Below are 13,263 nucleotides of genomic sequence, written 5' to 3'. Positions count from 1 at the left end.
ACTTCAATTTCGATGATTTTTGTTTTAATTATCTTTCCACTCAGTAGTGACTTCACTAATTACCGCCTCTTTGAATGATTCAAGGAGGTGGTTGTTAATTTCGGGATCAAACTGGCTTTGAGTTTGAAAGGAGGGGGAATCTCATTAATTCTTTATTTATTTTATTTTTTGTTTATCCATATAGAACATTTGCAACCGCACGTTCAATCTACAATAAAATCAAATTCTTTTATATCTTGCGTTGGAACGAAGCCTAGGCCTCTGTCAATGAGATTTAATTCTGGTCCTGTCATGTTACTTGATTAAATTTAAATTTTTAGGCCTCATGCGCACGGCCGTCCCCTTAATCACGGGCCGCTATTGCGGGCTCGGCCGGCCACTGACAACCGTCCGCATTTTCGGCCCATGCTCCAATACAAAGTATGGGAGCACGGCTCGTAAAAAGCAAAAGATAAGACATGTCCTATCTTTTGCGGTACAGTTCTACGGCACGGACACACATCCGTAGCAATACAGAAAGGGGTCCGCGGCCAATAGAAATGAATGGGTCCGTAATTGTGGACCGTATAAAGGTCCGCAATTACAGAGAATTTTCACGGTCGTGTGCATAGGGCCTCAGTTTGAGGGGATTTTTTTTTTCTTGCTGCCCCTGGTTTTCGGTAAATGTCTTTGATTTAGACTTGATTGTGCGGTCCCTTTGTTCGATGAATTAGTTTCTTCTTGCGTTTTTTCGATTGGTCTCTTTCCTAAAAAAGGTCCATGTGAAGACTTTGATCACAAGGTAATTTCTGCTCCTTTGTTACGACTTGATTTTGTTTTATCATTGTCTGTAGATGAATTATCGCCACTTGTGTTTTTATAATATTTATTATTTTGTCTGCCCATGGGTACACTCTGTTGTGTTAATAATCTAATGTATCTCTTTTGAATTTGTTCAGCTTATTCTGCAGGATGGAATTTCTTTATTGAAGCTTTAAATTCTTCATGCATTTGATTATAGCCATCTAGGTCGATAGTGGTTTTAAATTCATTATCGATTGCTGTTTCTTTTTTAGTGATTTCGATTGCTATTTGCAAATGTTATATGGTAAGGTACATGAGATCAATTAAATATGGATTGCAAACCATTTTTGGTGGTAGACCATGATTTTTCAGTAAAATTGGATTTAGTGGACTTCTCAGTCCTCTGGACTTTCAAATAAGGCCTGATTCACACGAGCGCTGCGCATCTCGGACGTGAAAAACTGCAGTTTTTCACGTCCGAGGTGCATCCGTGCTCAGCGCTGCGGGACGGGATGTCATGCATCCCCCATAGATGAGTCTATGTAGGGATGCGTGATGCGTGAAAAGATAGCACATGTCCTATTTTCTCACGGGACTCTTCTTACGGACCGTTGAAACAACGGCTGTGTGAACGGCCACATTGAATTACATAGGGCCGTGGTCTGTTTCAACGGCCGTCCCATGGACGTTTAACACGTTCGTGTGAATCAGGCCTATGGTTGATGCATGCATTAACAGACTGGTTTCCTTTTTCTGTGTGTTTCAAGCTTCTTAGAGTAATCTATTGTAGTGGTTTCAGCCACTTATGAAAAAGAAAAACTGTCTGTTACTGCCAATTGTAGGAAGTTACTCCGTTCGACCTCCATAAAGGTGTATGTCTCTGCTACATTATCGGTGACATTTTAGTTTTGTCAGACGATAAAAAGTATTTTATTTATTAATTTATCTTTAAAAGGTCAGGTGAAAGCAAATAGTGGTTCAAGCATAGATGTTGACCTTCACTTCGGACTAGCGGCAATAATACAGTCACAATGAAAAATAAATTGTCTCTGACCAACTCCTTAGAGCAGAAAAAGTGGTCTGTGGTGGGACAACTCCAAACCAAACTCATACCTTTAAAATAATTTGCCACTTTAGATTGCAATAAAAATGTCCATATAATGTATGCATACATCCATCCAAAATAATTTATGCAAATATATTTACTTAATACTTAAGAATCAAAACACTAAAACGATTTAAAAACAGTGTATAAACAACATTTTGCTGACAGGTCCCCGATCCTAAGGCTTCTGAGTGCTGGGGCGTTTGGAATTCTGTCTTTTCTGCTCTTTTTCTTTCAGCAACTAAAGAACATAAAATAGTCATGATCAAAATAACACTCTGGATGGAACCCAGTAACATCAATTAGTACTGATACTATTAAGCTAGGGCTACACGGCAACATTCGCGCATCCAAAGATCGTTGTGTCGTGCTGCATACAACACAGTAATGTAGGTGAAAGTTGCCGTGACTGTCATCAAGAAATCCAAACCTGATGGAATTTCTGCGACTGTCGTGGCAACTTGCGAGTCGTAACGCGGCCACATTTACTTATATTACTGTGATTTATGCAGAGCGACACGGTGATCTTTTGAAGTGCAACCTATGTCGTGGCCAAAGTCGCCCTGCAGCCCTAGCCTATAAGGTATTTTCACACTTGGCAAAAATTTCTCTGACTAAAAAATCTATTTCATACATCTGAATGGGTTGTTTCTGCAAGCACATGGGTTTCTGCAAGCTCGATTCACATGTATAAGACAGTCGCAGAAATTTCGGCAACAAATCTGCAGCGTGTGAATATACCCTAAAGCACACTTTTGTAGCACAATAGCTTCTTTGGTCCAATTTTATGTGTTTTTTTTTAGGTCGGACTGTTTCCATTGCCTCTGCTGCCTGGTTAACAAATGGAAACCTGATCCTGATGGGCCCATAGTAAGTCAATAGGAACTGTTGCAAAATGGATCCATCATTGAACCTGAAATAGCAGAACCCATCACGCCAGTGAACAGAGCCTTAAAGGAATATTCCGGTCAAAAATTAAAAATGATCCATCACATTGTGTTTATATGTGTTCCTTGCCTATACATTGTAAAGGTTTTTTTTGGTCTCATTGTTATCTGTCGTTACTGCATATTTTCTACAGTGCACTAGCTGCTATTTCCATGAGACAGTTCACAGAATGAACATAGCCTTTAGGCCTCGTGCACACGACCGTGTTTGGTCTGTAATATACGGACCGCATGTCGGACGAATTTCCCGGACCGAACACAGTTCAGGGAGTTGGGCTCCTAGCAAGCCGCTATTACCACAACAAGTGCTCGTCTATGCAGTATTCCCAGGACGGCTCAGTGCCTGAAGAAGGTCGTATTGACCGAAACGTTGCACTCTGCCACTGACATTAAAAAAACAAAAGAAAATTTTTTTACTTTTTTTCAAATTGGTGTGCCGGATACTTTCTTTTATACTCCTAGCATCATAGTCAGAGGCGTAGCTAGGGGTTTAGCACAGGGGGGGGGGGGGCAAAACATATCTGAGTGGGCCCCAACGCATGTAACACGCAGGATCGAGTTGTTACCGAACATATCTAAGGCCTTGTTCACATCTGCTTCAGGCTTCCGTTCATGTGTTCCGTCAGACCTTTCCGTCAGGGGAACCCATTAATGGAAACCGAACGAAAATCAAAGCTTTCTGTTTGCATTACCATTGATTTCAATGGTAACGCTTCCGTTGCTAACAGTTTCCGTTTGTCTCCGTTCTGTAAGGTTTCCGTTATTTTGGCGGAATCAATAGCGTAGTCGACTACAAACGGAAACCAATTGCAACGGAAGCATTACCATTGAAATCAATGGTAATGCAAATGGAAAGCAATGGTTTCCGTTCATGGATGTGAACGATAACAGGAGGATCCTGCGTGTCAGAGACCAGTCAGTCCTGCCTTGACGGAGTCAGGTCTCAGAGCTAGATACAGCTGCTCTGTATACAGGATACAAAGCAGCTGTTATAAAAGCTAATTTGCAGCACGCGCACGCACGCACGCACGCACGCACGCACGCACGCACGCACGCACGCACGCACGCACGCACGCACGCACACACACACACACACACACACACACACACACTCTGTATATAGCCTTTAATCTTTTCTCTGAGGAGATTGCATTAGAAAGTGCAGACCTCTCTGAATGAAAGAGTATATAACCCCCATCATCCCTGTACATAACCCCCATCATCTCTGTATATACCAACCATCATCCCTGTATAGAACCCCGATCATCCCTGTATATAACCCCCCATCATCCCTGTATATAACCCCCCATCATCCCTGTATATAACCCCCATCATCCTTGTTACTGTATATACCATCCATTATCCCTGAATATAAATATAACCCCTATCATCCCTGTATATACCAGCCTGGCTGGTATACACAGGGATGATGGAGGTTATATACAGAAATGAGGGCTGGTATATACAGGGATGGTGAGGATTATATGCAGGGATGAAGGGTAGTCCAGCCATCAACCCTCTTCAAAGCAGCAATTATCCCTGTATATTTTCATAATGGGATCCATCGGGGAAGGCCGGGGTCCTTGCTCACTTTCTCCTCACACACAGGCAGGCTTCCTCTCCTCCTGGCTGGCACGTCTGCTGGCTTGAATAATAATACAGTGTGGCCATGTACAAGCATGGTGAGAGCGGCTGGAGCAGTGGGAGCCTCGGTAGTGGAGCTGAGCGGCAGGAGAACCACAGCACCCCCTGCCCCCCCCCCCACTAGTTATGCTACTGATCATAGTTATGTATGACGCTGCTTGTCACTGCCTCCCTGCTGGACACCTGGCGTCATACATAACTATGATGCTAGGAGCCCGGCTCCTTAAACTGTGTTCAATCTGGGAAATGCGCCGACATGCGGTCCGTATATCACATCCATGAGGCCTAACAGTTTCCAAGTCCTATCATAACTAGTGTCCAACTAGTATCTTGCAGGGTGGTGGTCATTATTGCAAGTGGTGCATCATAGTACTGCTCTGTTGTTATGGCCAGTATAGGCTTCAATTGTAGCCTAGTTGGGACAGCAGGGGATCTCTGTAATGGCGATGTTCAGGAAAAATAAATTTGGGGGGCATTGTAGCACTCCATGACTCTAGCCAAAAGCTGAACTTTTAGATTTTGCTTATAGTAACTGCTTTAAGTTAATATTCACCCGACTACAATTTAGTTTTTTTTTCTTTTTATCTAATTTGGTTAAAAATTCTGTTTAATTTCTTAAAGGGTAACTAAACTTTTGACAAACTTCTGACATGTCAGATTTTTGATTGGTGGGGGTCCGAGCACTGAGAGCCCAACCAATCACTAAAAAGAATCCTCAGAAGTGCTTGTGTGAGCGCTCAGCCGCTTTGTTTCTGTTCGGCTTTCTCCGAAAAGCCGATTTATAAGGGTAAGGGCTCGTAGACTTTCTATTGAGTCCGTACTTCGATACATTGATTTCCGGAAAAAGCCGAACAGACACGAAGTGGCTCAGCACTTACACAAGCGCTTCTGCTGCTTTGTTTTAGTGATTAATGGGGGTTTCAGTGCTCGGACCCCCACCAATCTCAATTCTGACATGTCACAATGACATGTCAGAATTTTGTCAAACGTTTAGTTACCCTTTAATAAATATGTTATACTGTTATACACTGTGCTCAATAATACAGTATGCAGCAAGCTCCTAAGTTCCCACTAGGAGAGGCTGCAGGTAGCCAGCATTTTATGTTTTAAATCTATGTCTATGCTGGAGATTTGGAGCTCTGTATCAGAAAAATGGAGCTTCAAATGCTATAAAGATATATTAAGAAATGATTTAGTAAAAATTTTGGACCTATAAAAAGGGAGTGATGATAAAAGGTGGATATTTACTTTAAGGCTGGAGTCACACATGCAGCACTTGATGCAGTTTTTAGAGCAAAATACAGGATTTGTTACAAAGGAGAGAAGTATTATTTTTTCTCTATACTTTTGCTTCAGTTTAGATCCATTCCTGGCTTTGGCTAAAAAAAACTGCATGTGTCAATGCAGAATAATTAAAACAATTGTAGCCAAAATATTTTTATTGCACCAATGCTTCTAAAATTAAAAAACAAAACAAAAAAAAACAAGTACAAAAATATACATCACAGACTATTAGACTGAACTGAAAATGCTAACTGAATAGTAGGACCTTATTTGTAATCCATAATGATATACTGTAACTTTAGCTATAAAGAAAATACTAGCTACCAGTAGGAAGAATGAGATAAAACACAGACTTGAAAAACACAATCTAAACATGCAGGTAGACATTGCTCCATTCATCAGCCCACATGTAGCAGCTGCGCCCCAAGCATAAAGGAATAGAAATGCATGCATGCCATGATTAAGGACGTGTCAGAAACGCGTAGGCAAAATTAACCAAGGCAATTTCAACCTTCCCCTTTCTACTCAATTCTGTACTCTGTTTCATTATCAACTACTCCTTTTATAAGTTTGATATACTACCAATAAAAGTGGAACGTCGGTTCCTTTTATCTACTTCAAGTGCTGGATTCTAGTTCTATTTCTTTCTCTGAATAGAAATGCACATATGAATGTAGTGTAGTGTGTCTGCTATTGGTTAGTTACTTTCAGGCTTTTTCGGAATTGCTTTTTATTAGAGTTATACATGGTCCTGCACAAAAACATCGTTTTGCCTCTATATAAATCACCAGTCGTACACAATATTCCATGTGTGGTCTATTTCTGGGCACCTGTGTAGAAGAAGGGCATAGCTGAACTAGAATGGGTGCAAAGAAGGGCGACCAAGGTAATTAAGGGAATGGATGGATTGAAGCCAAGAAAGGTTATCAAACTTGGGGCTATTCAGTTTAGAAAAAGGACGGCTATGGGGCGATCTCATTACAATGTACAAATATATGATTGGACAGTACAGAGATCTTACTAGTAATCTTTTTACACCTTGGCCTTTAACAAGGACAAGGGTTCTACAGGAAAAAAGGTTTCACCATCATCAAAGACAGGGATTCTTTACTGTGAGAGCAGTGAGACTATGGAATATAATATTACGTTATCAGTTCTAAATTCTGGAGATGGAACGTTGATCCAGGCATTTATTCTGACTGACATTTTTGGAGTCAGGGAGGAATGGCAATTGGTATCAACCTCATGGGGCTTTTGCTTACCTCTGGATCAACACTGTAGGATTATAGGGTAGACTTGATGGACCTGTGTCTTTTTTCAACTTTATCAACTATGTAACAGGGAAACCTATCTGTGCTCCCTAGGACTTAAAGGAATATAAAGTTCTGTGTAATAACATAAAATAATATTATATAGTGGCACTGATGTAATCTTCCCTACAGTTTTATCACTACTGTGCAAATATTGTTACTTTCTAATAATTTTATGCCGCCTACATACCACTGTTTCGTTTCAATCTCCTTCATTATAAGCCGAGCCATACATTGCCAGTGCTTTCCCTTCAAAGTTACATACCCTTTCTTGGTAGCGCCTTTCGAAAAAAGCCATGTCTTGTTCTTCTGATGTCTTTAAACCGGACATCTGTCTATTTCCATCAGGGAGTTCTGAAAAGAATATTCCATTTCAGATATATTTGCAAGCTGGCAAATCTCAAAACAGAAAATACATTGTATATATTGAACAAGAGGTTGAGTTTAATTGGAGAGGGAAGAGTAAAGAGGACAAAGACTATACCTTTAAATGCATATTGCTACAAAATAATGTCATATCCGTTTGAGACGGAATTAAGTGACATTTTTTCCATGCACAACAGTTTATAATAGTGGAGGAAAAAGTGTGTGTGTGGCCCAGAATTTGCAATATTTGTGAAATGTGACTTAAAAAAGTTGTAAAAAGGACGTGCAACCTTTGCATCAAACTTGCATTTGTGTTGATTTATTGATGGTTTGCTAAGAAAATTGTTGGAAAAACTCAAATATAGTTTAATAAAAAAAAGTTGTAAGAAAAGTCAAATGAGAAAATAAAAAGATGCATCTCTATGGCACACATGTGGTCATATATTTGTTGTAACATATTTCAATATATTAGTCTAGCTTTAATCTTTACACTGGCTAAAATGTTGTCACTTTTGATACATGTGGGCCACAAAACCCCTAGGGTATGAACTCTGTCTCTTCTGTAGATTCTGGCAATGAGACATCTTTTAGCGGAAATTCAACAGAATTAAAAAACAAGAGGAGGTAGATAAAAGGAACTACTGATCCTAGTGTTGGAAAATTTACTGCACTGAGCATACGGCTCTGTTCACACAGGCGATCGGAGCCTCTGTCTTGGGCTTAGTCACTTTTGACTGCAAGAACAGCACATCATGCAGTGCTATTCTTGTTGTTAAAATGACAAAAACTTTGACATAACCCCAACGGGCCCCATTATAAGTTATAAACCATGAGCCAGCGCTCTACATTTAGGGACATGTGTGTGCTTAATCTGATCATATTAACATAAAACATAATAGAAACGTAAAATGCAAATAGGGAATTACTTTCGCTTTAAAAGATGATCACTTAACTTTAGAAATCATTACCTTTATGGTTGGAAGATGGTGGGCCATATGCTCTTAGAAATGGGTGAGATCCACCATCATCGGGAGATTCCAAAAAACTCCTACTAGGAGCACCTAAAATGGAAGCCCAATATGTTTTTGGGTGACTATAAATGCATATTCTATATGACAAATAAAATAATGCTTGTCTATTTCACACAATAGAGACAGAAAGTCAATGGCTTGAACCAGTATCCATGAAACAGTCAGTTATTACATCCTTGTTCCGTATTACCGACTCAATGTACAAACCATTAGGGTATGTGCACGCGAGAACTGTCTTTTACGTCTGAAAAGACAGACAGTTTTCAGGAGAAAACAGCTGCGTAACGCCCGTAATCTTGAGCTGCTCTTCATTGTCTTTAATGAAGAACGGCTCAAATTACGTTGCAAAGAAGTGTCCTGCACTTCTTTGACGAGGCAGTCATTTTACGCGTTGTCGTTTGACAGCTGTCAAACGACGACGCGTAAACGACAGGTCGTCGGCACAGTACGTCGGCAAACCCAGTCAAATGAATGGGCAGATGTTTGCCGACGTATTGGAGCCCTATTTTCAGACGTAAAACGAGGCATAATACGCCTCGTTTACGTCTGAAAATAGGTCGTGTGAACCCAGCCTTAGTCTCCATTGTCTGCAGAAATCTCAATGCTTTCTGATAAAATTATCACATTTGTCACATAGTCCTCAGAACTGTTGTCTGGGACACTAAATTAGCCTATATTCAGGTGGCATTCAATATTGTTAATAAAATAAGCAATTGCTATAACTGTTAGGCTGGAGTCACACGAGCATGTTCGGTCCGTAAAGGACGGAACGTATTTCGGCCGCAAGTCCCGGACCGAACACACTGCAGGGAGCCGGGCTCCTAGCATCATAGTTATGTACGATGCTAGGAGTCCCTGCCTCGCTGCGGGACAACTGTCCCGTACTGTAATCATGTTTTCAGTACGGGACAGTAGTTCCACGGAGTGGCAGGCACTCTTAGCGTCGTATATAACTATGATGCTAGGAGCCCGGCTCCCTGCAGTGTGTTCGGTCCGGGACTTGCGGCCGAAATACGTTCCGTCCTTTATGGACCGAACATGCTCGTGTGAATCCAGCCTTAGAGAGGGAGGGAACAATAATACATCTAAGGGCAGATTCACACGAGCGTTGCGTTTTTGCGCACGCAAACAACGCGGCGTTTTGCGAGCGCAAAAACCATTAGACAGCTGCGTGTGTCATGCGTGTCTGATGCGCGGCTGCGTGATTTTCGCGCAGCCGGCATCATAGAGATGAGGCTTGTCGACGCCCGTCACTGTCCAAGGTGCTGAAAGAGCTAAATCTTTCAGCACCCTCGACAGTGAATGCCGAACACAACAGCGAAAAACCTGTAAAAAAAAAAGATAAAGTTCCTACTTACCGAGAACTTCCCGGCCGTTGCCTTGGTGACGCGTCCTTGGTGACGCGTCCTTGGTGACGCGCCTCTCTTGACATCGGGCCCCACCTCCCTGGATGACGCGGCAGTCCAAGTGACCGCTGCAGCCTGTGATTGGCTGCAGCCTGTGCTTGGCCTGTGATTGGCTGGAGCTGTCACTTGAACTGAAGTGTCATCCCGGGAGGTCGGACTGCAGGAAGGAGACAGGAGTAATCGGTAAGTTAGAACTTCGTTTTTTTTTTACAGGTTCATGTATTTTGGGATCGCAAGTCACTGTCCATGGTGCTGAAACAGTTTAACTCTTTCAGCACCATGCACAGTGAATGTCTTCCGACGTCGCGGACCGGAAATTTTTTTGCCGGGTTCGGCCAAAACGAGTTTGGCCGAACCCGGTGAAGTTAGCTTCGGTTGTCGGGGTTCGCTCCTCGCAAAGACACTCCGTTTGGATGCTTGGAAACAGAAAAGCACGTGGTGCTTTTCTGTTTCCATTCATCCTTTTGACAGCTGTTGCGCAAACACGCAGTTCGCACGGAAGAGCTTCCGTGCGACCTGCCTGGTTTTCACGCACCCATTGACTTCAATGGGTGCGTGATGCGTGAAATACGCAGAGTTATTGAACCTGTCGCGTATTTTGCGCAGCGAACAAACGCTGCGCAAAATACACGGACTGTGTGTACTGCCCCATAGACTTCTATAGGGCATTGCGTGCCGCGCGAAAACCACGCGGTCTACACGCTGCCAAATCACGCTCGTGTGAATCCCCCCTAAAAGCGTAATAAAAGAAACAACTTGATTGAGAACTGTTTCTTGATTGAGTATTTTCTTATTGTATTATTAACACCTTCCAGCCCACCCCACATAAATTAATGGGCTATTGCCACAGTCCCTGTGCCTGAAGCCCGTTAATTTACATGTTCCCATTGATGGCGCAGCACACTCCTGTACTTAGTGCCATCTGCAAGATCAGGCTGTCACACTGACATCTCAACTCTCTACTGCAACAAGGAACAAAAATAATCAGTTCCCTGTCACTAAATACCCCTGGCCACATCTGGGCCCCCATTTTTTAAAACAAATTCAATAAATATAATAAAAAAATATAGTATTAAAATTAAAGTATATTAGATGCACTAATAGCTATCATAAAACTAAAGTACAATCAGAATATACTGAATAATCTAAGAACATGCAGGTTCTCCTACAGTCTTTATTCTCAACATGTGCACATAATGAATTCAGCCACGTTACGTACCTATACCACTTTCATCAAGTCTCATATACCCTTCAGCAAGAGAGCTGAAGCCAGTCAATCCTCCCATAGCAGAGTATGGAACATCTTGTCCAATAGGTTTTCCCAGAACCAGTCGCTCTTCCTTTGTTTCTACAACAGTGTCGTGAGTATATGCTGGCTGAGAACATCCACAAGTAAAAGAACTATGGAACCCTGAACAATTCGAGCCTGTGCGAGGAGATACAAGTATTAGTACAGCCACAATTCAGTCAATCATAGCCATTCAAGTAAAGACTACATCTATAAATAGAAGATCTATGAACATGTGCATTCATACAGCTCATCTAGTAACAGTAGGTTGGGACACGTGCAGAAATCCTGAAATAATAATTAAAAGAAAAACATCATTATTATTGCAATTGTTATTTCGGGTTATTATTTCTGTGTTTCAAATGAACCACGTGTAGATAAGGAGTCCAGATGTATCACGTAACACATATATGAAATCTGTTAAATCTGATTATCTGTATCCTTCATTGCCAAAATGTTTACATTCTTGATGCAGTAAAATCTCAGTTGTTGGTGAACAGAGACTCACTTTCTCAATATACTCAGTTGGACATATCATAACCTATAATTAGTGCATTTATTTTCCTTTTTCCACACTTTTCTGAGTCTTTTTTTTTACAATTTGTTCATACATGTAGCTGCAGCTGCTTTTCTCAGCCTGTGGGAGGGTCAGTTTGCTTGTCTGCCTGTTCTAACCCTAGAGAAGCATGTACTAAACATGAACAGGAATTTTTACTCACAGACTGTCTTTGTGCACCATTTTGGACTCAAAGGTGTGAGAAGGATGGTGACTTACCTACTTAAAGGGAAGGTTTCATGATTTTTTTTTATGATATTGCTTTTAATAAAATATAAACAAAAATTTTATTTATTAGTGTTGTTACGTTCTAATTTTTACTGTGTTCAAACTTTTACTACTCTATGTGGGCTGCCATTTTTTTTCATCTCTGTATGTGTCGATTAACGACACATACAGAGATGGAATACGGCACATACATCCCCATAGAGAATGCGAACGGGAGATATTGTGTGATACGGTCTGCTGAGCCCTGTATCTAATCCTCCTACACTGTGCAGTCGCTCAGAAAATGGTGGCACACGGTGTAGGAGGTTTGAAGATTCAAACCCTTCCTTCTCCTGGCACTAGCCAGAAGAAAGGAAGGGGGGATTGTGTGAGGACACTAGAGGAGAGTGTGTCCACCCCAAATTTGCAGTATAAATCAATGAGGTTGCTTTACCACAGTGACCATGCTGCAATTTTTGGAACTGCTCCCTCTAGTGCCCAGCACATGGGAATGTTATAAATTAGAATCTAATTTATAATATTTCCTGACTTGTGAAAAAATTAAAACAATGTGTAATCACTCAAATACTAATTGTTTAACTGAAAAAAATGTTTTCATAATTTCTAGCGACACATTCGACAGGTCATGTAACAGTCACTTCACTCATGTGGAATTACAATCAGCTAATGCAAAAGAGAAAGGGAAGTGAAAATGCTATGTACATAGCTTGGGACACAAGAAGGTTGTGCATTACCAAGTATACAAGGCGAAGAGTTGTGGGAATAAACGTGTCATGGTTGAAATGGAATGATACAGAGAGCTGTATAGAGCCTCTAAGACTAGAATGGCCTATAAATTAAACCTATATATACTGTTATTTTACAAACACAGCTGCTCTTCCTATGGAGAACCAGTCTTGTCTGTCTATTACACGGATAATGCTTTGATTTCAATAGGCGACGTGTAATTCTTCATTTTTGTTGCAGTGAACCAGGATGATCATCGGCCGTATGCCCAGGAATCTCAGAATTGTAAAAAAGGACAATAACTATTTACAGTATTTAATAAAACAACTAACATATACATGCAATAATTATAAAGAAAGAAGGTGATCATTCTTACACTTGGTGCAATGGTAGGATCCGGTAACATTGTGGTCATCAGCGTAGTGCTTACATCTGCAACGGATTGGCTGGGAACCATTTAAAGGGACATAGTGGTATGAGTTGCATAAGCATTTACTGACTTTACATGGCATCTTGATGGGACGATCCTTTGGAAGCTCCTTAAAGTCTGTCTTATGCTGTTTATACCTAAACAAAGTATATAATAAGA

At 41.1% G+C, this 13,263-nt stretch overlaps 1 protein-coding gene across 4 annotated transcripts in view; it reads right to left on the bottom strand.

Annotated features, from left to right (window-relative positions):
* Window positions 1–1,552: 1,552 nt before the first annotated feature.
* FAM221A (family with sequence similarity 221 member A) overlaps window positions 1,553–13,263 on the bottom strand; it is a 48,915-nt gene continuing 37,204 nt past the window's right edge. For 2 of the 4 annotated variants that reach the window (XM_075827287.1, XM_075827288.1), the window contains exons 3-7: window positions 13,051–13,241; window positions 11,096–11,302; window positions 8,408–8,500; window positions 7,339–7,427; window positions 1,554–2,129 (exon numbers count right to left, since the gene is read on the bottom strand). In XM_075827287.1, the coding sequence (XP_075683402.1) occupies window positions 2,067–2,129; window positions 7,339–7,427; window positions 8,408–8,500; window positions 11,096–11,302; window positions 13,051–13,241 (643 nt within the window). In that variant the 3' untranslated portion in view covers window positions 1,554–2,066. Of the gene's footprint in view, window positions 2,130–7,338; window positions 7,428–8,407; window positions 8,501–11,095; window positions 11,303–13,050; window positions 13,242–13,263 lie in introns of all 4 variants that reach the window. The other 2 variants (XM_075827286.1, XM_075827289.1) reach the window with 2 other exon arrangements.

The sequence above is a fragment of the Rhinoderma darwinii genome, chromosome 5 (genome assembly GCF_050947455.1).
Source record: "Rhinoderma darwinii isolate aRhiDar2 chromosome 5, aRhiDar2.hap1, whole genome shotgun sequence".
Classification (NCBI taxonomy): domain Eukaryota; kingdom Metazoa; phylum Chordata; class Amphibia; order Anura; family Rhinodermatidae; genus Rhinoderma; species Rhinoderma darwinii.
This window is presented reverse-complemented; position numbering and strand designations above follow the sequence as displayed.